The sequence below is a fragment of the Desmodus rotundus genome, chromosome 3 (genome assembly GCF_022682495.2).
Source record: "Desmodus rotundus isolate HL8 chromosome 3, HLdesRot8A.1, whole genome shotgun sequence".
Lineage (NCBI taxonomy): Eukaryota > Metazoa > Chordata > Mammalia > Chiroptera > Phyllostomidae > Desmodus > Desmodus rotundus.
The window spans coordinates 101,483,996-101,510,776 of NC_071389.1; the positions used below are offsets into that span (position 1 = coordinate 101,483,996).

General features: G+C 36.9%; 1 protein-coding gene and 1 pseudogene across 3 annotated transcripts in view; one reads left to right on the forward strand and one right to left on the reverse strand.

Annotated features, from left to right (window-relative positions):
* The window catches only part of ZDHHC20 (zinc finger DHHC-type palmitoyltransferase 20), a 79,560-nt gene that overhangs the window by 24,735 nt on the left and 28,044 nt on the right, over window positions 1-26,781 (forward strand). For 2 of the 3 annotated variants that reach the window (XM_045188091.3, XM_045188092.3), the window contains 6 exons: window positions 8,785-8,905; window positions 11,830-11,899; window positions 13,071-13,103; window positions 13,729-13,849; window positions 20,708-20,743; window positions 21,745-21,877. In XM_045188091.3, coding sequence (XP_045044026.1) covers window positions 8,785-8,905; window positions 11,830-11,899; window positions 13,071-13,103; window positions 13,729-13,849; window positions 20,708-20,743; window positions 21,745-21,877 — 514 coding nt within the window. The remainder of the gene's footprint in view (window positions 1-8,784; window positions 8,906-11,829; window positions 11,900-13,070; window positions 13,104-13,728; window positions 13,850-20,707; window positions 20,744-21,744; window positions 21,878-26,781) is intronic. The other variant, XM_024580748.4, reaches the window with a different exon arrangement.
* LOC112323104 (TP53-regulated inhibitor of apoptosis 1 pseudogene) lies at window positions 22,212-25,179 on the reverse strand (annotated as a pseudogene).

Here is a 26,781-nt window from a genome sequence, read left to right on the forward strand (position 1 = left end):
TGTCCTGCTCGTTTACATGGTACACAAGATGCTTCATGAGCTAACATCCTACCAACTTCATCTCCATTTGTTTTTCCTGAAACCCAGCACTCAAATAATGTAGTATTGCTTTGAACATACTGTTTTTGCATCGTTGTGCTTCCTATACCATGCATGTTCTTTTTGGCAAAATTCTCTTTCCCTTCCTATCTTCCTGAAAGATTCCTGTTATCTCTCAAAACCCAGCTTAGATACCAGTTCTTCCAGGTAACTGTCATTGACAAACCCCTACCCTCCAAAGGAGCTTTTATCTTACCTTGTAAAGTTAATGTATTTGTTTGCTGATTTGTAATTTGCAGTTCTTCGTTTACATGGCTAACATTTCTACTAGACTGTATGAGTGTACTTTTGAAGGCAAGGTCTACATTTTATTGGTCTTTAGGTTCCTGATACCTGGGACAGTACAAACTCTTAATTGGCTTTTAATATATATTTAAGAAATTTTTTTTAAAAAGATTTTATTTATTTTTAGAGAGAGAGGAGAGGAAGGAGAAAAAGAGGGAGAGAAACATTGCCCATCACATGCCCCCAACTGGGTACCTGGCCTGGAATCCAGGCATGTGCCCTAACCGGTAATCAAACCAGCAACCCTTTGACTCACAGGCCAACACTAAGTCCGCTGAGCCACACCAGCCAGGGCCTATTTAAGGAACTTTTTTAAAAATTGATTCTAAAGAGAGAGAAAGAGGAAGGGTGAGAGAAAGAAAATCATTGATTTGTTGTTCCACTTGCTTATGCATTCATTGGTTGACTCTTGTATGTGTCCCGACCAGGCATTAAACCTGCAGCTTTGGTGTGTTGGAACGACACTAACCAGCTGAGCTACCCAACCAAGGCAGTATATATTTAAATTGAACTGCCTGAACACTGAATTTAAAATGACATTTCATAGTTTGAATTCTGTTTGGTAGCTTTTAATGGAAAATACAGTTCTAATAATAATTTCAAAATTCTAATTCATTTTAAACTTTGCTTTATTCCATACTTCATTTAAAATTCTGGCATCTCTTTAGATTTTCATTTGGTTTAAGCTATTCATAAATTATGACCTTAGTTCTTAAGGAAAAGTAATGATGTTGAGGCCTAGAATACTATGGCAGGCTACAAATAGGACAGCCCAGAAAAATTTGTTCAGATTTTACAAGGAAATTAAAATGGGGTTACAACATCTCCTATCCAGATATGTATTTAATGGCATGTTACTGGCATTGGGGTTTTTAGGTTCCCCAAGAGAGAAATCAAGAGGAAACCCCAGAAAAATTTCCAGACAGATAGAAATTTTTTTTATTTGTTGATTTTAGAGCAAGAGAGGGAGGGAGAAAGGGGAAGAGGGAGAGGGGGGAGAGAGAGAGAGAGAACAAGAGAAACATCAGTTTGTTGCTCTACTTATTAATGCATTCTTTGGTGGCTTCTTGTATGTGCCTTGACTAGAAGTGAACCTGCAACCGTGGCATATCAGGACAGTGCTCTAGCCAACTGAGCTACTTAGCCAGGGTCACACAGCTATTTTTAAGTTACTTTTTAAATTTTTAGTACCATATCATTATTAGTTTAAGGTATACAACCTAACAATTAGATACTTATGAAATGATTACCTTGATAAATCTAGTACTCACCTGGCACCATATATAGTTATTAAAATATTATTGACTGTATTCCTTATGCTGTACTTTACATCCCCGTGACTGTTCTGTAACTACCAATTTGTACTTCTTAATCCCTTCACCTTTTCTGCCCATCACCCCCAACCCACCTTCAACTGGCAACCATCAAAATGTTCTGAGTCTGTTTCTATTCTGCTTGTTTGTTTATTTTGTTTCTCAGATTCCACATACAAGTGAAATTATCTTACATTTCTCTTCCTCTGTCTGACTTATTTCACTCAGCACAATTTCTTCTAGATCTATCCATGTTGTTACAGATGGCAGGATTTCATTCTTTTTCTGGCTGAGTCATATTCCATTGTATATATGCACCACTTCTTTTTTATCCTGTCAACTATTAATGGACACTTAGGTTGCTTCTGTATCTTGGTTACAAAATAATGCTGCAATGAATATATGGACGTATATATGTTTTTGATGTAGTGTTTGGGTTTCATTAGGTAAATACCCAGAAGTGGAATTTCTGGGTCCTTCTTTGTCTTGTTATAGCCTTTGTTTTAAAGTCTGTTTTGTCTGATATAAGTATTGCTACCACACATTTCTTTTTGTTTCCATTTTCACAAAATATCTTTTTCCATCCCTTTATTTTCAGTCTGTGGGTATCTTTCAGTGTGAAGTGAGTCTCTTATAGACTGCATATATAAGGGTCTTGTTATCCATTCAGCCACCATATGTCTTTTGACATATGCATTTAAAGTAATTGTTGAAAGATATGTGTTTATTGCCATTTTATTATATTTTTAATCTTTTTTCTTCTTCTTAAAGAAGACCCTTTATCATTTCTTATAATACTGCTTTGGTGGTAATGAACTAACTCCTTTAGCTTTTTCTTGTCTGAGAAGCTCTCTAAATGTCCTTTGATTCTAAATGATACCTTTGCCGGGTCTAGAAATCTTGGTTGTAGGTCCTTGCTTTTCATCACTTTGAATATTTCTTGCTAGTCCCTTCTGGCCTGCAAAGTTTCTGTGGAGAAACGAGCTGACAGTCTTATGAGAGCTTCCTTATAGGTAACCAACTGTCTTTTTCTTGCTGCTTTTAAGATTCATTCTCTCTGTCTTTAACCTCTGTTTTTTTAATTATGATGTGTCTTGGTGTTGGCCTTTTTGGGTTCATCTTGTTTGGGACTCTCCGTGATTCCTGGACTGTATGTCTATTTCCTTTACCAAGTTAGGGAGATTTTTCTGTCATTATTTTTTCTAATAGTTTTTAATTCCTTGCTTGCTCTCTTCTTCCAGGGCCCCCATAATGCAGATTTTGGTATGCTTGAGGTTTTTCCAGAGGCTCCTTATACTATCCTTATTTCTTTGGATTTTTTTCCTGTTTTCTGTTCTGATAAAGTGTTTTTTGCTTCCTTGTGTTCCAAATGGATGATTTGATTCTTGGCTTCATACACTCTATTGTTGAATCCCTGTAAATTATTCTTCATTTTAGTTAGTGTATCCTTTATTTCTGACTGGTTCTATTTTATGCTGTTGAAGTTCTCACTAAGTTCATTGAGCATCCTTATAACCAGTGTTTTGAGCTCTACATCTAGTAGATTGCTTGTCTCCATTTTGTTTAGTTCTTTTTTATTGAGTTTTATTTTGTTCTTTTTTGGGGGCCATGTTTCTTTGTCTCCTCATTTTGGCTTCCTTCCTGTTTTTGAATCAGGTAGAGCTGCTGTGTCTTGGTGGGGTGGCCTCATGTATTACAGTTAAGTGTCCTTTAGGGCCTAGTGCAGGGGTGTCAAGCTCATTTTCACCAGGGGCCACATCAGCCTCGCGGTTGCCTTCAAAGGGCTAAATGTAATTTTAGGACAGTATAAATGTAGCTATTCCTTAACAGTTAAGTGAGAGCTCAGTGCTGCCGCCAGGTAGAAACAAGGTGGAGGGCTGGATTCAGCCCACGGGCCTTGTGTTTGCCACCTGTGGCCTAGTGGCACAGCTTTCCCGGTGATCAGAGCTGGGTGCTCATGTGAGCTGTGTGCACCCTCCTTTTGTAATTGAACCTTGATTGCTATTGGCATGTCAATGGGAAGGATTAATTCCTAGGCCAGTTGGCTTCCAGGACTGGCTATGATGATTGTGGAGGATCTGCTGTGCAGCAGTCGACCCCATGAACCAGGACTCTCTTCAAGGGCCTCTGGTGCCCACTGAGTCTGCCTCTTGCATATGTTGCTTGTGGAGGTGGTTGTGTGGTGCTTTGGCATGGTTTAAAGCTGTCTGGCAGGTGCACTAACTGTGGATCATCTGGAGAAGTGCAGGCCCAGTTCAGCTGCCTGAGTCCTGCTCAGGGCCAGTGGATATGACCTACAAAGCTCTCTGTTGGCTGCTATTTATGCTGGGATTGGTGGCTGTTGCTACTACCAGGCCCGGGATCAAGCAACAAGTATGGAGTACACAGGGGCTAGATGCTGCTTGTTTGAGAGATATTAGGAAAGTCTGAAGCATGAGCCAAGATAGGCGGTGTGTATGAAAAAGCCACAGGAAATGACTTAGGTGGGCCCACAGTTTGAGTGGGGCAGGGTCTCTGGAAATCAGCAGGGTGGGGCGAACAGTATGAGCTATGTTGATGGAGACTCAGATATGGTGTCCACCTGCTGCTTCTATGTTGGGAGGGCTCAGCAAGAGAACAGTGGCCTCTGCCAGCACTTCTGGGAGAAAGCTACCCCTCCAGCCCTCATACTGAAGCCAGACAATTCAGTTCCTCCCTCTTATGTACCCATATGAAACTTTTTTTTAAAGATTTTATTTATTTATTTTTAGAGAGAGGGGGAGGTAAGGAGAAAAAGAGGGAGAAAACATCAATGTGTGATTGCCTCTTGCACGCCCCCTCCTGGGGACCTGGCCTGCAGCCCAGGCACGTGCTCTGAGTTGGAATCAAACTGGCGACTCTGGTTCGAAAGCTGACACTCAGTCCACTGAACCACACCATCCAGGGCCCCATATGAAACTTTCTGAGTGTTGCCTCAAGGCTGGAGCTCAGAGCGAGTGAGATCATCAGCAAGTTTATGCACAGGCCCTTTAAGAGGAATACCTGGGACACCAGGAGTCCTCAGCCTCACTCAGCCACAATCTTTGCTTTTTATAGCCAGAAGTTATGGGGAGTGCTCTTCCCAGCAGTGGAACCCTATTCTGGGGGGATACATAATGTGGGGCTGGGACACCTCACTTCTCAGGATGTAACAAAGTGGGTAGTCAGTACAAACTGCTGGAGAAGGCAGGGGGGCAGAAAGAAAAAAACCCCAAGGTGGAACTGAAGATTAAAAGCAGCTTACACTCCAGAAGGAGATTCTCCAAGGCAGACAAGCAGCTCGCGTGACTCAGCAGAAGGGAACTTGTACAGAGTATGCATGGTTCAAGACTTTGCCCCCTTGCTAATAAACATGTAGGCTAGAAGAGGGGAAAAGGCAAATAATGGCTGACACTGGCTCTCGTTGGTTGAAAAGCTGGACATTCCCACTGGTTTTCAGTGTGTATGGGATTTGGGGAGAGGCCTTTTAAACAGAAGGTGGGCAGAAGCTCACTCTTGGCTTTTGCCCTCTGGGCCTCTTGGCCTTTTGTCTTCTTGCTTGCCTCACACCCCTGGTTGGAGTGCTCAGGGCTTATGCCTTGCATGTTTGGAAGGCAGCTCCAGGAGGCAGGGTCCCTTGCTGGGATGTGTTCTTCACTGCGCTCCAGCCCTTGGAATGCTACAATCCATTGTAGCATGGCATACGGGTCCTGGGCTGCTTCTACTCTTTCTCATCCTGAGATTAGCACCCAGAGGCCTGAGCTGGGAAATTCCTCACGGAGGGAGCTTCCCTTGCACGACTGTCTGGAGTGTTCTGGCAGCACACCTCAGACCCTGAGAGAGAGCAAGTTGCTATGCGGTGATGGCCACCATGGCTCCAGAGACAGAGAGAAAGCCTGGAGCTGTAGAGATGGAGACCCATTTGAGTAACAACCTTGGGCTACAGATAAGCAATGATGGGGAACTTCTGGACATGGATTTGGACATTAATCTTCCTGAGGGTGGCTGGTTTTCTATGCTTTGCGGGAAAGGTTGGCTCAATGAGCTCAGAGCAGGAATGCTCCCAGCCCCCTCAAATTGGGAACCCTGTTAATAAAAACCTATTTCTTTACCCACAAATCTTTGTTCTATGCTTATACATGGAGGCAACAAGTAGCTGGACCCCATGTTGCCCAGTTAAAAGGGGAGACCTCCACAGACAATCCATCGTTTGTGACCTTTAACTGTCATACATGGGCATGTGACCAGTCTGTTCTGCATCTTTACATTTTGTACCAGTCTTGTAGTGGCTTCTTCATCATATCTGTAGTTGTAGGACTTCTGTTTAGCTAGATTTCGGGAGGTTCTGAATGATGATGGGTTTGTATTTTAGTTGTGATTTTGATGTGTTTGTGGGAGGGGGCGAGTACATCGATTACCTACTCTGCCATCTTGACCAGAAGCCTCCCCAGCCAGATATAATTAAGCTTATGCTTAAATAAAAGCTTATTGAGCACAAGAGAGGCAGTAAGGTCCTTTATTTGTTTATTTATTTATTTAAAGGTTTCTGGTTTTCTTTCTTTTTTAAAAAAGATTTTATTTATTTATTTTTAGAGAAGGGAAGAGAGGGAGAGAAACATCAGTGTTTGGTTGCCTCTCATGTGCCCCCAACTGAGGACCAGGCGGGCAACCCAGGCCTGTACTCTGAACTGGGAATCCAACTGGCGACCATTTGGTTCATAGGTTGCCACTCAATCCACTGAGCCATACCAGCCAGGGCAGGAAAGGTCCTTTAAACTGGGCTGTGCTTGGCTGCTTTTTTATAAGCTGGGGACAGAGTGGGCTTTTATGAAAAGACAGACTTTTTGAAAAAGGTGGGCTCGTGGAATTTTCTGTTTCAGGGACTATCTACTTCCTCTTTCTGTCAGATTGCTTAACGTCTATCTTTGCCCCCTGGGCTGTGAGGGTCAAGATATCAAACTGTTCATTACCACCATCCCAGGAAGGTGGAATAGCAGTCAAAACTTGATCAGCTAGCTGCACATGAGAGTGCTAGTTACTGCATCCGCAGTTAGAAGGGAGATAAAAATAGGCACCTCCGTGTTTCTGAGTAGGAAGTAAAGGGATGGTGTTATTTTTACAGTCTGGATTTCTTTCTGGCCAACTGGTGTCCTTGGGGTCCCAGACCTAGGTCCTTCTCTATCAGTCATACCATAAGATTTTTATTCTCTACTTACAAATGTTTCAGAGACATAGACTTTCAGGGAAGAACTTTCTAACAAGTTACAGTTGCTTTTAAGAGAATGGGCCATCTTACAAAATAGGTAAGTATTCTGTACCTGAAAAATTCAAGAGGGGCTAGATCTCGGAAATGTGGTCTGAAGATTCCTGCCTGCCTGAGGTTAAAGTGACCTTAAGTCTCAACTGTGATATCAGGGGAAATTTCTCTGACTTCTTTCTCTCCTCTTTGTCTATGTCAGTAATTGTCTTTGTCTTTTTATAAGTAATTTGGGATTGCTTGTACCATCAAGATTGGATTGAGGGAGCCAGGCCCGGTAATCTAAATAGACTCTTCCTTCCACTTTGTACATTGTGGTGTTTCGGTCTGGTTAGATCAACAGTCTATGAAAAGCAACAGCATGCATTTTATATTTCACATCAGCAGTACTGGGGTAGACATGCTAGAGAAGAACCCAAAAGACTTGAATTTAATATCAGCTCTGCCAGTAATTGTGCAGCCTCAGACAGTAACCTGAGCTTATTGGGATCAGTTTCCTCAACCACAGCTCTTTCTTCTATGCCAAACTATTGCCTTATTTATAATAGAATAGGCTACATTGATAAGTTAATACTGTTGTTGATGATAAGGCATCAAGAGTATGGGAAATTTAGCCCCAGCCCATATGGTTCAGTTGAAGCACTGTCCTGTAAACCGTAAGTTGTGGATTCGATTCCTAGTCATGGCACACACATACCTAGGTAGTGGGTTTGATTCCCAATCGAGGCATGTATGGGAGGCAACCAGACAATGTTTCTGTCTTACATTGATGTTTCTCGCTCGCTCCCTCCCTTTACTTCTCTCTAAAATCAATGGGCATGTCCTCAGGTGAGGATCAAAAAAAAAAATTTTTTTTTAAGTGTGGGGAGTTTTGGTATTTGAGCTAACAGGCAGTCCAAAATATGTAAATATAAAAAGATAAAATTCCAGATATGATTCCTTAGGCCTTTTTGAGGAAGACTGTATAAGTAAATAAAAATTGAGGAACAGTATTGTTAACATAAAAGCATAATCAAAAGCAAGTCTCAAGCCATATTTAGTTATAAAAACTTTTGTGAAGGAGAGACTGATAGAAACATAAAGCTCCTGGTTACAATGAATAGAATCATAAAACTGGAGTTCCTTACGGTACCGGGATGACATCAAAAGAATAACAACTGAAGTCCTTTGTAGGGAAAATGCTACTTGAGAGATGAACTATATATGCAGGTTATATTATGGGAATAAAAACTTAAATGAAAACTGGAAACAACTCCAAAAAGGAGTCTCTGCTTGAGAAAAAGATACTATAGCTTGCCTTGACGGTCCTTAATAATTCTGGAGACAGTACTTCTATTTGGTTAGCTTTTTAAAAGCTAAAACAGAGTAGTAAAAGAATGACTTTTACTCATTGAAGGCATTTGGCCAGAAAATAGTAGGACCCCATGGTTTATGATTTAGTCTTGTAGCCAAAGCAAATGAATCCTTAGACATTTTTCCAAAAATTAAAAATCTTGACACTTAACTTTCAAACACCAAAATTTTAGCTAGTACATATTTCATTACCTTTTTGATGGAGGAATTTTCTCTGCAAAAAAAACAAGATGCAAAAATATTTAGTTCATGTTCTTTGTTACTATTATTAAGTAGACAAAATATTTTTAATATGTCAAAGGTATAAATTTTATTAAAATGTACTTGATTTATCTTCTTAAAGAAATTTGAAGAAAAGTTTTGCCTTTGTAAGGAAAATTTTGGGGTTTTTTTCCTGTTCTGGATAAACTTTGTTTTTTTGAGTGTAATAGTTCATAATTATGGTATTAAAAAAATTAATACTTATTTCTGCTTTTATAGTTCTACTTGTCCAATTCTGAAAGGGAACATTATGAAAAGGAATTCAGCCAAGAACGACAACAAGAAATTTTGAGAAGAACAGCCAGGGAGTTACCTATCTATACCACATCAGGCTCAAGGAGTAAGAAAACTAATCTTAACCTTTCCTGCTCATAATTTTTATAATATGGTCACTCCTGCCAAGATATATTTACGTGATTTGACTATTAAATGGATATTGTGATTCCACAGATACATGGGCAGGAACAAGATTTCCCTGTGTTTGTATCTTCTGTGGTGTTTTAGATATAGGTGTATACATATATTGATAGATTTTTTAAGAGGCTCTCCTTAATGTGAGTGTCTCTTTTCTTTGCATATTCTTTTTTTTTCCTTTCAACTTAGTCTTTATGACTAAAAGTTTCAGTTATTATTCTTAGTAAACTATCATTTGGAAATTTGGGTTTGAATTTTAATATTGTGTGTCATCACTGAGTAACTTTTTAAAAATCAAAAATGTGCTAACTTGAAAGGGAGAGAGGTAAGACACAAAAGGGTAAAAAACGTGTTCAGGGTTATAAAGCTAACATCAGCCAGAATTTGAACTTAGGTTTTTGTGGTCCCGAAGCCGTTGGTATGTCCACTGTCCCACTGCCTCCATAGAGAGAGATGTGAGTACAGGAGCAGCTTCCTTTCCTCAAGGGTAGAGCCTTATGACTGGGGTGAAACTATGCGTCAACAAACTGTTCGTTTAAATACAGGAAATTGTTTTAAATTATGTATTATGTAACTCATTAATTCATTCAAATGCTAGATAATAGTAGTAACTAACATTCTGTTCTAAGTGCTTTGCACTCATGAACTCATTTAAACTTCACAACAGTCCTGTGAGGGTGATACTGTTGTCTACACTTTGTACAATAGGAAACGGAGATGCTGAATGAAGGGCTTAAGTACTCAATAACCTTTTCAAGGTCACACAGATATATGTGAAAAAACAGGTTTAGATTGAAGTACTCTGGCTTCACCATGCTTGTCAATTCCAAGGGAAAATAAAATTACTTTCCTTTTGTATAGTTACATACACATTGTGAGTTTTTAAAAGTATAAAGTTTGCACAAGATTTTTAGACGGTGTATTTGACCAAGTTTTTAATTTTTTTATGCACTTATTGCTGTCCTTTCTGCATAACTGGTATATTGCTGTATGGAATGAAAACATGGATTTCAGGTCAAACGTCACCTTTTCCATTACTAGTACAATGAGAGTCACTTAAACTTTCTAAGCCCTACTTTCCTCATTTTAAAATGAGGATAATAATATCTGCCTCTCTGGGTTAGTGGAAGTATTAAATGAGATTCATAAATGAGATAAGCACTTAGTGTGGATCTTTGTATGTGATAAATTGTCAGTAAATGATATCTAATTTAAAATAATCCTTTTTTATATTTAATTATGAAAGGACTGGTTTACAATAATTATTAGTAGTTATAGGTCTACAGATTAGATCTTTTTAACTCAGGGTCTAAGATTTCAGAGAATTTATGAAGCCCTGAGATTATATACAAAATTTTGGGTCATTTTTCAAGTAACCTATTCATAGCAAGAGCATCTGATTTTAATCACAGTATATGTGCCCCAAAGAGTTAGGAAGCATGATGTAAAACCTTTACCCTTAAAGCTTTACTACCTTTCATTATTGATAATGGCTGTCCTCTAATCTGAGCAATACTCTTTATGTATTGAACACTACTTTAGAATCATGCCAAGCACTTTATTGGTAATTGTTTAATCCTCAGAACAACTCTGAGATGGGTGCTGCACTTGTCCCCATTTTAGAGATGAAGACATGGGGTGCAGTGAGGTACCCAGTGTTCCCAGTGGCCAGGTCTGGGACTTGTGCCTTATGTTCTCACTACTGGCAAATCCTGCTCTGGGGAAGCATGTTATACTGGATTTCAACTGCTTAGAATCCCAAATGCTGGGGCTTTGTGTTTCTTTTTTCTTACTATAGAAGCACTACACATTCATCTTTAGAGAACAAAATTACAGAATACGTGTTATAGAAAGTCGACCTTTTATAGACTAGAGATCATTGAAAGTAATGGAGCTGCCTTCACAGAGAGGATTTGGGGGCCCAAGTACCAGGGTGGACCCTTCTCACCGAATTCCTTTTTGTGCTTTTTCAAGCCATGTGGACATCATTATCTATGCAGAAAACAAAATGTGTCTTTATAAACCTTCTCCCCTCCAGTCTTGATTCAACCAGTAGTTATCTCTAGCTTTGTCCCACACTGTTTCTCTGTGTCAACTCCACTAACACATTGTCCTTCTCTACTTTTTTTTTTGTCTTTCCCTCTGCCTGGAATGATTATTTTTTCCTATCTAAATCCAGCTTAAAGTTTTAATTCACTGTCCACCTCTATTCAACTTCTATTCATTTTTAACAAGAAGTGATTTAGAAAGTCTTCTCGGAACTTCTCAAATTTCTACCTGGTAGACTACAAGTCACTGCCTTTTAGTTAACAATTTCCATCTCACCTCATTAACTTTATGTAAGCCTCTGGCAGCCAGGAGTTCTCCCATGGTCTCTAACACAGTGTTTCACTAAACAGCCATCGGGAGATATCTGTGGAGTAATCTGTTCCTGGGTGTCCTCCATTATGGCTCTTTGTACACTTTTTAATCTCCCTGGTTTTCTTTCCCGCACTATCTTTTCCCATCATAGAGTCTGACTTTATATTTTATTAGAAATAATAATTTTATTATACTTACTGCTTAATTGAGAATCGGAAATATTCTAGGTTTCATTTTAAACTGAAAAATAGTTCATTATACTTGGTATAATTGGCATTTACAGAAGAGGAAACTGAGGCTTTTAGAAAGTAAGTTGCTGACCCAAGGTCACAATCTAGTCAGTGGAAGAATTAGTATCAAAACTGATGACAGAATTACTACTTGTCAATTTCCCCAGAACTGTTTATAAAAGAAATGAAAGCAAATTTTATAGTCAAATTCACTGACCTTGTGTATCCTCAACAACTTCCTTTTAATTCTTAAATGTAGCCATCAGGTATTGTGAAAGATGTCAGTTGATTAAACCTGACCGTGCGCATCATTGCTCAGCATGTGACATGTAAGTGTTACCCTCATTTGCTTCCCTTTACCCCAGCATTGGAAATTGGTGATAGGAGAAAAAAGGGGAAGGAACATTTTATATGCTTTATACTTAGCAAAAATAACACTTCATCCTCTCCCATTATTTGCTACACATGTGGACTAAAGTAGATATTTCCATAAGCTACAGTATGCTTTGGAGTAATCTTTGATCACAGTTCCTATAGTAGTTGATGGAATTTTCTTTAAATATATTTTCTTTTTTTTTCCTTTAAATATATTTTCTACGTTCACGCTTAATATAATATTGATGAGCAAATAATAACCCTCTTAAGAATAACTTTTTTCCTAGATTAAAAAAACCAAAATTACAATTTTCTTGTTTTTTATTATTGTTGATATTAAAACCTAACAAACCACACACAAAAATGTTTTTTAAATTTCCACTTGTAACATTGTTCCCAGAAAAACTTGAAAGATTTTATTCCTTGTGTGCTTGTGGGAAGGTAGTGTGTGGAAGGAAAGATCCCTAGTTTGGGAATCCCAGTTAATCCTTGAACTTGAGTTAGACAAGCTGTTTAAACTTCTGGGTATTATTAGTTTACTCATTTATTATGTTATTTGAGATGATCTCTGGTTTGACTTTATAAATATATAGGTTACATATACTTGTGGGGAGGTAAATTTTGGGATTTCTTTTTCTGATTGTAAAAGTACAGTAGTGCTTATCTGTGGTGTAGAATTTTATAAAATATGTGGGAAAAATAATCATCTATAAACCTATCAGAGTTAATATTTTAACACAGTTGCTTCTGAAGTTTTACTTTTATGACTTGCACATGTTTAAAATAGAGATTGTCTGTATTTCACCTTATTTCCTTCAGCTGATCTGTGAGTTGGACTAGCGAATATACCAAGTGCTGTATGCACCGTATCTGTATAGTAAAATGTCACTTGATATGGTCCAAGGCAACTGTCTATGCTCAGCTGAATTCTCAGTTTAAAAAAATTGTTCTGTCTTACCTGTGAAAATGTTGGTTGGAAATATCAGAAATTTTCTCTAATCTAGTGTTTACCGCGTTGATTTTTCCAAGATGTATTTGTAAAAAGACACATTTGAGGAAAATTATCTGCAGTTAGAATTACAATAATATTCTGCATGGATTTTCTTACGCTTATTTGTTTTTTAGATGTATTCTTAAGATGGATCATCACTGTCCTTGGTATGTATAAAAATACAGGAAGTCTCATATTGGGGTGGGGAGGCAGGAAGGAGAGAATTTAGAGTGATTTATAAACCTCAGCATTCCTAAATTTTCAAGGGCAATTTAATTATTTGTATACAACAAGATTGATATATATGTATATATGTATGTATATATACACATATATGTATGTACATGTTTATATTAAATGTTTTCCTTTAAAAATATTGTCTGATCTTATTTGTCCAAATAATTATATATATTAAGAATTAACATTAAAATTCCAAATTCCTTATAGAATTTATTAAAAACACATACCCACAATTAAGACATAGCTCCTACTTCCCAAATGACCCATTTCCAAATAATAATAACGATTTTTGAAATGCTTTATTTATTATTGATGTGGTAAAAAAGAAAAACATACAGTTTACCACCTTAACTATTTGTAGTGTTCAGTAGTGTTAAGTATGTTCACATTGTGCAAATAGTCTTCAGAACTTTTTCATCTTGCAAAACTCCATCCACATTAAACAACTTCTCATTTCCCCTCCCTGAACCCTGGCAAACATTCTAGTTTTTGTTTTTGTGAGTTTATGGATTTGTCTTTATTTTTACATTGTGACCCTCTGTATTCTTCTAGGGTGAATAACTGTGTGGGATTTTCTAATTACAAATTCTTCCTGCTGTTTTTATTGTATTCCTTATTATATTGCCTTTTCGTGGCTACAACAGTTTTACAGTACTTTATAAAATTTTGGATGGTAAGTCTTTTTCTATCTTAAAGCATGTATTTAAGACTTCTTAAGATCTCTATTCATAAAGAATTTGTTCTCTACTACAAGTAGATATACTTCATTTTAATTTTATGAGTTAGAATTTATAGTGCATCAGAGGTCAGAGTTAATATTTCATTCACATATACGTGTTTATTTGCAAATAAATCAATATTAAACAGCTTATAGTGAGCTTCTTTTTAATGATCCAAACTGTTTTCTGCCACACTGTAATAATAGACATACCAATTTTAGTGAAGTAATTGCTTTTATTCGAGTTGATGAGATTTACTGCAGTTTTATAGTAATCAAAGCGATATTCCCAGGCCTAGATAATCTCTGATCTCCTCCCTGTCTCTATAGACATTAATCCTCTTTCTGTTATTAGTTGGAAATGTTTTTTCCATATTTTCAAGTTTTATCTTATGATCCTATTTTACTTTGGTCAAATCAAAATTTTACATTTTAAAGCAGTACTTTTATAACTTCTGGTTTTATGTTTTTTTTTATTTAAAAGCTATGTGTTTAAATTATGATTTCTGGCTTTAGTCTGTTTGCTATAATTTGTTTGTTTGTTTGTTTGCTATAAATTTATACAAGTATTTACCTATGTTTTCTTCTGGAATTTTTATTGTTTTTGTTTCACATTTAAACCTTTGACTTTTTTAAAAAAAAAAATTTAATTTATTTATTTTTAGAGAGAGGAGGAAGGATGGAGAAAGAGAGGTAGAGAGACATTGATATGTGAAAGATACGTCGATCAATTGCCTGTCAGATGCCCCCAAGTGGGCATCTGGTCCGCAACTCAGGCATGTGCCTTGACTGGGAATCGAACTGTCAACCTTTCGGTTTGCAGGCTAGCACTCAATCCACTGAGCCACACCAGCCAGGGCTGATGTTTTTTTTAATCAAGAGAGAAAGAAACATTGGATGTGAGAGAGAAACATTGATTGGTCGCCTTCTCGTATGTGCTCTAACTGGGGACTGAACCCACAACATGGGTATGTGCCCCAACCAGGAATCAAACCAGCAACCTTTCAGTCTACGGGACAATGTTCCAACCAACTGAGCCACACCAGCCAGGGCAAAACACAATTATTTTTTCAGGAAATATGTAATACATTTTGGAAGGATTTTATTTAAAACATTATTAAATTTTTAAAGTTCGATTATTTAAAACTAGGGGGTACTGGCATTGCCTTTGTGCATATTAGAAAGACTACCCCATTTCTGTGTGGTCTTACCCTAGTGAATTTTGGCCCCTATTGTTTCCCTACCTGGTATCTTTGTTCAGTTTACAACCTACTTAACCATACTCGGTGGCCCTGTTTAAAGGAAAAGGATTCGGTGCCAGATGAATGAAGTCCAAATTATAGAATTTTACATTTCCTTATCAGAAACTTCAGCACTGTTTGCATGTAATGATTTATTAATTAAAGAATAGTTGTTTCTTAACTTTTTTAGATTAATTATGTTAAAGAAGTACTAGTAAACTTAATTCTACCTTTTTATTTATTCAACAGATATTTACTTAGTACCTATAATGTTGCAGGCAGTATTCTAGGCAGTTGGGATTTATCAGTGAACAAAACAAACAGTCGTGTCTTTGGAATTTACTTTTGAGAAGAGAAAGTCAAATAATAAACATCATAAATAAGTAAATTATATATTAGGAAGTAAATGCTATGGAAAAAAATAAACTAGGGTAAGGGAATTTGGCAAGTGTGTGGGAGTGGGTAGGATCAGGGCAGGTTGCAGCATGTAAAGAGAGTGATCAGATAGACCTCGGGAAGAAATTTTGAGGGAAGACTTGGAGGAAGTTAGTGGATATCTGAGAGAACAACATTTATGTATCCAAACCAGGAGCACCTATATATATAAAGTAAATATTAACAGACATGAGGGGGATATAGACAACAATACAATAATAGTTGGGGACTTTAATACCCAACTTTCATCAGTAAATAGATCATCCAAACAAAAAAAAAGTCAATAAAGAAACATCTGCCTCAAATGACATGTTAGTCCATATGTACTTAATGGACGTGTATAGAACACTTCATGAAAAAGTCACAGAATACACATTCTTCTTAAGCATACTTGGAACATTCTCATCTCAGAATAGATCTTTGGTTAGTTCAAAAAACAAGTCTTACTAAATTTAAGAAGATTGACCTACAGAGCATCTTTTCTAAGCACAGTGGTTTGAAACTAGAAGTCAATTCCAAGAACAAAACTGGAATATTCACAAATATGCAGACGTACTATGGTACTGAACAAACCAGTGGGTAAAGGAAGATATAAAAAAATACCTTGAGACAAATGAAAATATAGGTACAACACACCAAAACTCATGGAACGCAACAAAAACAGTTCATAGAGGGAAGTTCATAGCAATAAATTCCTATTAAGGATAAGAAAGAGCCTTGGCCAGGTCGCTCAGTTGGTTAGAGCATTGTCCCAATACCGAGGTTGAGGGTTCGATCCCCACTCAGGCACATACAAGAATCAACCAATGAATGCATAAATAAGTGGAACACTAAATTGATGTTTCTCTCTCTTCCTCTCCTCTCTTCCTCTCCCTCTTACTCGTCCTTTCTCTCTCAAAGCAATAAATAAATGTAAGATCTCAACCCAACTTTATACCTCAAAGAACTAGAAAAAGAAGAAAAAGTGAACCTCAAGTCAGCAGAGGGAAGGAAATAAGGTCAGAGCAGAGATAAATGAAATAGACTTTAAAAAGACAACAGAAAGATCAGTGATAGTAAGAGCTGGATTTTTGTAATGAGAGGCAAAATAGACAAACCTTACCTAGACTCACCAAGAAAAAGAGAGGACTCAAATACAATAAAAAGTGAAAGAGGAGACATTACAACTGATGTCACAGAAATACAGAGGGTTATAAGAAACTACCATGAACAACTGTATGCCAAAGACATCCTAGAAGAAATACATTCCTTGAAACATACAACCTTCCAAGACTGAATCATGATGAAATAGAAAATCTGAACAGACTGATTACTAATAAGGAGATTGAATCAGCCATCACAAGCCTCCCAACAAAAGTCCAGGACTACATGACTTCACTGATGAATTTTACCAAACATTTAAAGAGCTAATGCCAGTCTTTCTTGAACTTTTCCAATGAATGAAAAAAGGATGAACACTTCCAAACTCACTTTATGAGGCCAGCATTACCCTGACACAGAAACCAGACTAGTCACTACAGGAAAAGAAAATTACATGCTAAAATCCCTGGGGAACATAGATATAAAAATCTTCAACAGAATATAAGCAAACTGATTTCAGCAATACGTTAATAAGAATCATACACTGTGATCAAGTGGATTCATTTCAGCTATGCAAGGATGCTTCACTGTCTGCAAATTGATCTATGTGATACACCACGTTAACAAAGTGAAGGATAAAAATCATATGTTTACTTAAAACAATAGATGCAGAAAAAGCATTTGACAAATTCGATATCTATACATAAAACTCAACAAAGGGGGTATAGAGGGACCGTACTGCACCATAATAAAGGCCATATATTCCAATATGCTAAGTGTACAGCTAACACCATGCTCAACTCTGAAAAGCTGAGAGCTTTTCCACTAAAATTAGGAACAAGACAAGGATGCTCACTTTTTTACTCAATATTACATTGAAAGTCATAGCCAGAGCTATTTGACAAGATAAAGAAATAAAGACATGATATTGGGAAGAAAGGAGTAAAACTCTTTTCCTAGATGACATGATAGCATATGTAGAAAACTGTAAAGACTCTCAAGAAACTTTAGAACTCATAAATCCATTAAAGCTACAGGATACAAAATTCAGTAGCATTCTCTGCACTAAGAAATTATCAGAGTACTTAAGCAAACAAACTCATTTACAGTTACATCACAAAGAATAAAATACCTAGGAATAAATTTAACCAAGGAGGTGAAAGACCTGTTACACTGAAAACTATAAGACACTTGAGCCCTGACCATTGTGGCTTAGTTGGTTGGGCATTTCCCACAACGTGAAAGGTCGCAAGTTTGAAGCCTGGTCGGGGCACATGTCTGTGTTGAGGGCTCAGTCTTCAGTTGGGGTGTGTGCAACAAGCACCAAATCAATGTTTCTCCCCCTCTTAAATAAATAAAATCTTTAAAAAACTATAAGACATTGTAAGACATTGATGACAGTATCTGAAGAGGACACAAATGGAAAGATAGTGCTTATAGATAGGAAGAATTAATACTGTTAAAATAGTCATACTACCAAAGCAATCTGCAGATTGAGTTCAATTCCTATCAAAATTCTAATGTCATTTTCCACATAAATAAACAATTCTAAAATTTGTGTGGAGCCAGGAAAGAGTCCAAATAGCCAAAGGAATCTTGAGAAAAAAAGAAAGCTGGAGATGTTATGATTTCTGATTTCAGACTGTATTACAAAGCTATAGCAATTGCCCTGACTGGTGTGGCTCACTGGGTTGGACGTTGTCCCACAAACTGAAAGGTCTCAGGTTTAATTCCCAGTTAGGGCACATGCCTGTGTTGTGGGTCAGGTCTTAGGTTGGGGGTGTGCAAGAAGCAACCTACTGACGTTTTTCTCCCTCCCTAACCCTCTCTCTAAAAATAAATAAGTATAAAAAAATAAAGGTGTAGCAATCAAAACAGCATGATACTGGCATAAAAACAGACACATAGATCAATGGAACAGAATAGAGAGCCCAGAAGTAAACTCTTCTCTCTATGGTCAATTAATCTTTGACAGGGGAGGCAGTAATATAGGATGGGATAAAGACAGTCAATAAATAGTGCTAGGAAAACTGCACAGCCACATCCAAACGATTGAAACTGAACCCCTATACTACACACACACATACACACACCCCCCCACAGCTCTCATAAACTTCAGCATAAACTTGAAACCGTAGATCTCCTAGAAGAAAACACAAGTAGTAATGTCTTTGACAGTTCTTAGTAGTGATTTTTTTGGATTTGACAACAAAAGCAAAAATTAACAAGTTTGACTACATCAAAATAAACTTCTACACAGTAAAGGAAACCATCAACAACATAATAGCTTAATGGGAGAAAATATTTGCAAACCATATATTTGATAAGGGGTTAATATCCAAAATATATAAAGGACTCATATAACTCAATGGCAAAAAAACCAATTAGATTTTACAAATAGGCAGAAGTCCTGAATAGACATTTTTTAGTACAAGACATGTAGGTGGCCAGCAGGTATATGAAAAAATGCTCACCATCACTTATCAGTAGGGAAATGCAAATCAAAACCACAATGAGATATTATCTCAAACCTGTTAGAATGGCTATTACCAAAAAGACAAGAAATAGTGTTGGTGAGGATGTGGAAAAAAAGAATGCTTGTGCGCTATTGGTGGGAATGTAAATTGGTGCATCCACTATGGGAAAAGTATGGAGTTTACTCAAAAAGTTGAAATTGAACTACCATACGACCTGGCAATTCCACTTCTGGAAATACAGTGAAAGGAAATAAAAATATTACATCAGAGATACCTGTACCTCCATGTTCACAGCAGCATTATTTACAGTAGTCAAGACATGGAAACAACCTAAGTGTCCATCAGCAGATAAATGGATAAAGAAGGTGTATCAATATACAGTGGAATATTATTCAGTCAAAAGAAAGGAAATCCTGCTATTTGGGACAACATGGATGGATCTTGAAGGCAATTTTATAAGTGAAATAAGTCAGACAAAAACAAATACTGTGTGATCTCACTTATATATGAACATAAAAAAACCGAGCTCACATATAGAGATTGGTGGTTGTTAGAAGTAGGGTGTTGTGAGTATGTGAAGTGGGTGAAGGCAGTCAAAATAAAATAAGTAAGTCCTGGAGATGTACCGTATGCCATGGTGACTGTATTTAATAAGGGTATTTGAGGGTAGCCAAGAGTAGATTTTAACAAGTTCTCATTATAAGAAAAAGTTGTAACTATGTGAGGTGATGTATGTTAACTAGATTTACTGTGGTGATCATTCACATTTGACATATAAATACCAAATCGTTATATTGTACACCTGACACTAATACTATGTTATATGTCAGTTATATCTCGACTAAGGAAAAGAAAAGAGTGATCAGGGTAGACCTAAGTAAGGAGGTAATATTTGAGCAAGAACTTATTGGAAGTTAGGGGGTATCTGAGAGAATAACATTTCAGACAGAGGAAAAAGAGGAAAAGACTCAAAATTAGGAGCTTCCCTGCCATGCTTGAGAAGCAGGAGGGAGGCTAGTGTGGCTGGAGGGGATGAGCAAGAGTGAGACTAATGGGAAGTCCTGGAAACGGGCCCCAAAAGTAAAGAACCTTGGAAAGTGTTGTAAGGACCATGGTTTCTACTCAGTGAAGTGGGAACAGACCAGTGATGTGTTCTGACTTGTAAAGGATCACTGATTGCTGTGCTGACACTAGATCAGAGAAGGGCAAGTGACAACCTCTTAGAAGGATATTGCAGTAGCGATTAAGGTGGTAAGAGATTGTCATATCTGGTTCTTAAAAATGGCTAATCAGAAGTTTTTTTCAAAGCTATTTACTAAAAAATTTAATTTTATTCTATGCTAGATACAAACCTCTGTTTTAAAAACTAAATGGAAAAATATGTATTTAAAGTGTACCTGAAGTGTGCTTGAAGAGTTAAATGTTCTTGTCTGTTTTCTAGTTTTGAAGAAAATGTTGTCAATGACCTTTAGAGAGCAACATCTTAGTGTTCCTTCAAAGCAAAAGATTACTAAGACTAGTGTTCAGGAAAATTTTGTATAAAACATGGTTTCTTAATACATTGTCTCTATTTGTACAAGCTTTGCCGCAGGATATCTACAGAGAGTTGTCCAGAGGTAAAATACATTACTGCTATGACATTCTTGTCATCTCTTTTATGACATTTATAGTGAATGTGTGTGTGTGTGTGTGTGTGTGTATAAAAATACTCATTTGCTTCACAAGATGAAAAGATAGGAGAATCACTTGATGTATTTAAAAGGTACGGTTACTCTGGGAAAGAAGAGAAAAAGATGAGTATCAGAATTATGTAATGCTAAAAACCTTCCTTTTAGCCTGTAAACAGTGTTTAAGTCACTAGGGACCACTGTTCTACCAGCTTCTGTAATTTCATTGTAAGAGCTAACACTTTAAAAGCTTCCTCCTCCTTTCATTAATATATACTGATGTGTTCTAGGTTAATTAAGACTTTGCTTCTGTTGAAATGAACAGTCATAAGAATGAGTAACTGAGAAACTGTTTTCATTCGCTCATACCTTGTGTTAAATTCATTTACCAAAATTGCTAATTATCAGAAAGGGAAGGCTCTGTAAGAATGAAGCAAGGATTAAAAAGGTAGGAATCGAAGCAGCTCGGGGGATAGGCAGATTTGCAGTGGTGTTCCAAGAAAAGAGATTAGAAAAGTACAAAAATAAATCTGTCACAATTAATTTCTGATTAACAGCATATATAATTAAAATAAGCAGATACTTTAGAGTTGATGGGGAAACCCTCCTACATCCTGGATGTTGGGGGGGAGGCTTGCATATATGCAGAAAGTACAAAAGAAAAATGTTGGGTAGAGTCCATATTTTTATTTTATTACTGGAAGTATTGCTAAATTTTTTAGTTTAGTAGCAATTTTTTTTAAATGGCTCTGATTTTATGTAAGCAAGCTCCTTTGATGATGCCAGTTTTCTGCTTTCAAAATGTTATTTTTGGATATATTATTTAATTTATTATATTACTCTTCATATCTGGCAAGTTTTTGGTAGATTCAATAATTTTTTAGGAAAACCAAATATAAGAGTACATTTTAGAGACTGTCTCCAAAATTAACACTTTTTTCTTTCCTCAGAACGAACTCACAGATACACGTGCCAAATTCCATGTACTGTTTCTTTTCTTTGTGTCAACAATGTTCTTCATCAGCGTTCTGTCACTTTTTAGCTACCACTGCTGGTTGGTTGGGAAAAACAGAACAACAATAGGTAAGGAGATCAAAATAAATCATAATTATTTACTAAAATGACCACCCATGGATATGAAATCTAGAGAAGGACAGTAGATAATAAAGAAGTATAAAATAATTGTGTGTGAAAATTCACTGTGACTGGACAGGAACAATCAGTATATATAAATGTAAAGGTTCATTATTTTAAAGAAGGTTGAGGAAGTAAGGTTGGCTTTTATGTATTTTCTCAGTAGTGCATTGTATATAGAGAACAAACCATATTTTATAAATGTTAATAGAAATTGTTTCCTGCATTTATACAGTGTCTTCAAAAGTTAATCTATGAAAGATGAATAGATTTATGTGTTAATAAGGTAGTTAATTGTCAGATTGCTAAAAAAATTAAATTCTTAATTATAGCTCATTGTTTAGTTCTTTACTTTTTTCCCCAAATGTTTCATGATTGGGGCTAAGGAATAGTGTTCTGACATGGTGAACCATTTCCATCTTTGTGTCAGTTGACAGTGAAACTTATGAATTATATCACTAATATCAGCATTTATGTCTTATTTTGCTTTTTTTAAGAAACTGATCCTACAATTTATTTCATATTCATGATTACATTACAGAGCAGGCTGAGTAAACAAGACAAATAAAGCAAACTCCTTTCTCCCCCTATTTAACCAAATACAGCATTTTTATGTTTTCATGATATATAGGTTGACTTAATTAATTCATTGACTAAGGGTGAAAGCTGGCAACAGCAAATTTTTGCAATTTAGAATCTTCATCCTAGCATACTCCAAGGATCTTAATGATGGAACTGCACTATGAGTTCTGAAATGGTGCTCATTTTTAACATTCTTGAGGCTTTCATGTCTTAACCTGAAAGGCAGGGAACTGTTAAAAGCTTCCTCTTGGCTAACCTAGTCCACTAGAAATCTGTAAGAGTTAAGTTACTATATGAAAATAAAACTGCTCCCAAGCATTGATTGAAACTGTTGTGCTAGGATCCCTTTTTAGAGCATTAGCTCCCAAGAGAAAGAGGTCCTAACCAGTTGCTTCCATGAACAGTAAGTCCAGCATGTTCTGCCTAATGTCCTTTGAAGCATAACTCAAGAGGTCAGGCAACCATGATCATCTGACAAGTTTATCAGTGTTTATTGTACATACAAGGTATATTTAACACTGATTCCAGATGAAATAAGATAACTATAATCTCAAGAAATTCAGTTTTAGCACAGTGAGTTCCTGCAAGATGCCAGAGCAAGTGAGAAATCATCCCAAAGTAGAATGGTTCATCATCTTTTACAAGTGAGAGGAAAACATCTAGAAGGAGGAAATGCCCCACCCCAAACTTCTCATTAAATTGATGGCTCTCTTCACAGCTTTAATTGACAAAGTCTAGAGTGACTTATTTCCTTACGTAAGTAGTCCGTTTTCACGGTGACTGTCAAGGTCAAGAAGACTTTTCAGGCTTTTCTCTACCATGGTCCTTCAATGGGAATGTCCTTCCCCTTTATTGCTTCCTGAACACACTGCTGGTAGTACTTGAAGAGGTCAGTGCACGGACCCCAGACATGTGTCCCCTTTGAGGAACTTCTCAGCAAATCAGCGATGAAAGCACTGATCTTACTCATGCTTCATGTCAGTGCATCCCTCCCCCATGCTGTTCATGGCAGCAGCAGTGACGGCACACTTTGTTGTCTTATTTTGCTCATTTTTAAAAGTGGAAATATAGGGGAAGAGTTCAGTAAAGTATTGAAATAATTGGACAAACATTTGAAAAACAAGGTGATGTGGCATTGCTCGAACTGAGTTGTTGGCAAGTAAGAAGCACCACTATGCTATCATTGAAATATTTAGGTATCAGCTAATATACCATGTTTTATAAGAAAGTTAAAGTCTGCCCTGCTATCTAAAGCCATGTATCTGTCAGGTGAATTAGAAGGGGACAGATTTTAATAGATAAAGATGAAGACATTTTACGGAGGCTTTTAGATACTTTTATTGTTGGATCATTTTAAACTTCTGAGTCCAGCTGAGTCACCTAAGGGATGACGGGTCTCCAGAGTAAAGGATTTCTGTGCAATTCCTACCTCAGCTCACTCTTCACTGTTGAGCTCTCTAGTTCCATTGTGCCTTCATCCTTTTTCCATGTAAATTCTATTATATCTGTTAATTAATTTGTTAATCCTCTTCATAGAATCACCTGCCATTTTCTTATCTATAATCAGAGATGAAAAAGTACAGCCTACATACATAGTCTAGCCCTTAAGATCTTCCACAACAGCTAAAAACTTAGAGATTTTACATAGAAAAGTAGATTTCTTCTTAACTGATTAATCTGGGATTGTGGGCCCTTTTTTCCACCCAGTGTCATTCAGATACAGCTAAGTGGCAGCTGACTCCTTTAAATGAGGCATCACTAACTTGCCATAGTTCCCACCCAACCCATGGTGGGTGTTTGAGAGACCAGTGAGTGTTTCCTGGGAAGCATTGTTCCTTTTAAACAATGTTTTCCAAACTTTTTTTGCCAGTGACTACAGTAAGAAATGCATCATTTTTTATAACCTAACACATGCACAAATATTTGTAAAGTTATATAAATAAGCAAAAATTTCACATAATATTATTATTCAGCTCTACTATGTACAGTGTATGTTAAACCACTGAATTAATTTTGCAGCCTATTACGGTATTTTAACCCACACTTTGAAAATACATGCCCTGGCCAGTTGGTTGGGCATCATCCCTCAAATCAAAAGGTCGCCAGTTTGATTCCTGGTCGACGCACATGCTGTTTGATCCTCTGGGGAACATACGGAAGGTGGCCAAGTGATGTTTCTCTCTCACATCAATGTTTCTCATCCTCTTTTTCTCCCTCCCTTCCCCTCTGTCTTAAAAAAAAAAAAAATATTTAAAAGACAAAACATTACCCTAGCACAGCACTTGCCCTTAGAGCCTTCCCTTCCACACCCCTGGGTTTTGGCTGGTTCTCCACTGCTGCTTCCAAATTGTTGTCTTTCTGTTCTTTGAAGGTATCTTATTCTGTCGTTAGGGGTATCACCTCTGCCCTTCTTCATAACTGTCATCTGCATACCTTGAGATAATTTCCCCACATTAAGAGTTTCTGTCGTCAAACTACTACCATCCAAAACAGGCAGAGCAGCCCCTTTGATTATAGTGGCCAGTCATTTCCATAACTAAACACTGAACCTTTTCATTGCTTGAAACCGAAGAGTCCCTGAAATTTTCAACTTCAGTTTCCATTTTGTGACCATAGTCTTTGTCCTTTCAGCTTTTTTTTTCCTGTAGTCTAATTCCTTTTTTTAGTTTGCTGAGTTCTCTGTTTTCCAACACTTTTCTTCCAAGTGTTTTCTTTCCCTTCTGGTTTCATTTCCCACCCTTTTCCATTCAAGACCTTATAGTATTGAATAAATGCCTTTAACAATTCTTAACAGTACCCTCATGTTACACCAGGTCCCTAAACTTTCTCTTGTAATGCGTTTGCTAATCCATGACCTTGGCTGCTATAGCTGTCCATTTTATCTACATGTGCATCTGAGCTGTAGGAAACTGATGAAGACAATCTCACTCCCATTGAAATTGTTACACTACAGATTTAAAGTACCAGCCTTCACCTCTATGTGGCAGTATGTCATGTTTCTGATCAGGTTGGTCACTCATTACCTACAACAGTTTTTCCAGACTTTCACCATTCTCTAATTTTCTTACCCAGTTTGTGAGTCCTGCTTGGAAGAATTAGAAGTTGTCACAAGTAAATTCTAATCTTCTTAACTTTATAACCTCACACAAACATTTCTACTTTGAAATGCATCACTGTTACCCTTCCTCTAACTTCTGAAGATGTCTTTTCTAGAATCTAAGGCTAATCTTTAGAAGTCTTCTAGACCCCATCCCATTTCTTCTGGAATTTTCTTCCATCAATTTTTACATTACTTTTCTATGTTATCAACCTTTCCCAATCAGTCTCTCCATGGCTTCTTATCCTTAGCCTATAAAACATGCTGAAATGTCTATTTTTAAAGTCAAAACAAAGCAAAAAAACCCACTTTTTTGGGGGGGTGAAACTTAAGGCTTTCTCTAACCCTCACTCTACATAATTTTACAACCAAGCTTAAAAAAATGGTCTTTAGCCCTGGCTGGTATGGCTCAGTGGATTGAGTGCAGGCCTGCAAACCAAAGGGTTGCCGGTTTGATTCCCAGTCTGGGCACATGTCTGAGTTGTGGGCCAGGTCCCCAGTAGGGGGCATGAGAGGGGCAACCACACATTGATATTTCTCTCCCTCTCTTTTTCCCTCCCTTCCCCTCTGTCTAAAATTAAATAAATAAAATCTTTTTTAAAAAAAAGGTCTTTAATTACCATCTGCTTTCTCACCTGTTCAAGATCCTTCTCAAGTATTACCTCCTCCATGTTTCATCTTACCTTACCACCACCCCCAAAACACACATATCTCTATCACATAGTAATTTTGTTAGACTTTGATTCTTTGGTAAGAATTTCATCCAATTTATCTTTGGATCGCAAACACCTGGTAATGTGCCATCAGGCACATAGTAGGAAGTATGTAATGAGTGAAGTTGAAAAGTAATATTAAGAATTAAGAGTAGTAATTAAGAGTGAAGTTAAAGAATATTAAGAAAGACAAGTAAAATAAGATACATTAGATATACTTTAGTAGATTTTCAGTAATATTAGATACTTATTTTGACATTTTTATTTTATAAGGGTGATGAAATATTCAGAGGTGATTTTTTTCTGCAGTAAGTTTAGAAGTTTATCTTTTAATTGTTATACTATTTATTTTTAAATTATATTTACAACTTTTCATAGTAAAGATGTAAAACAAGAAAGTTGGTTCTTTCATTCCTCATATAATTTTAAATAGAATAACTTATTGTTTTTTATGTACACAC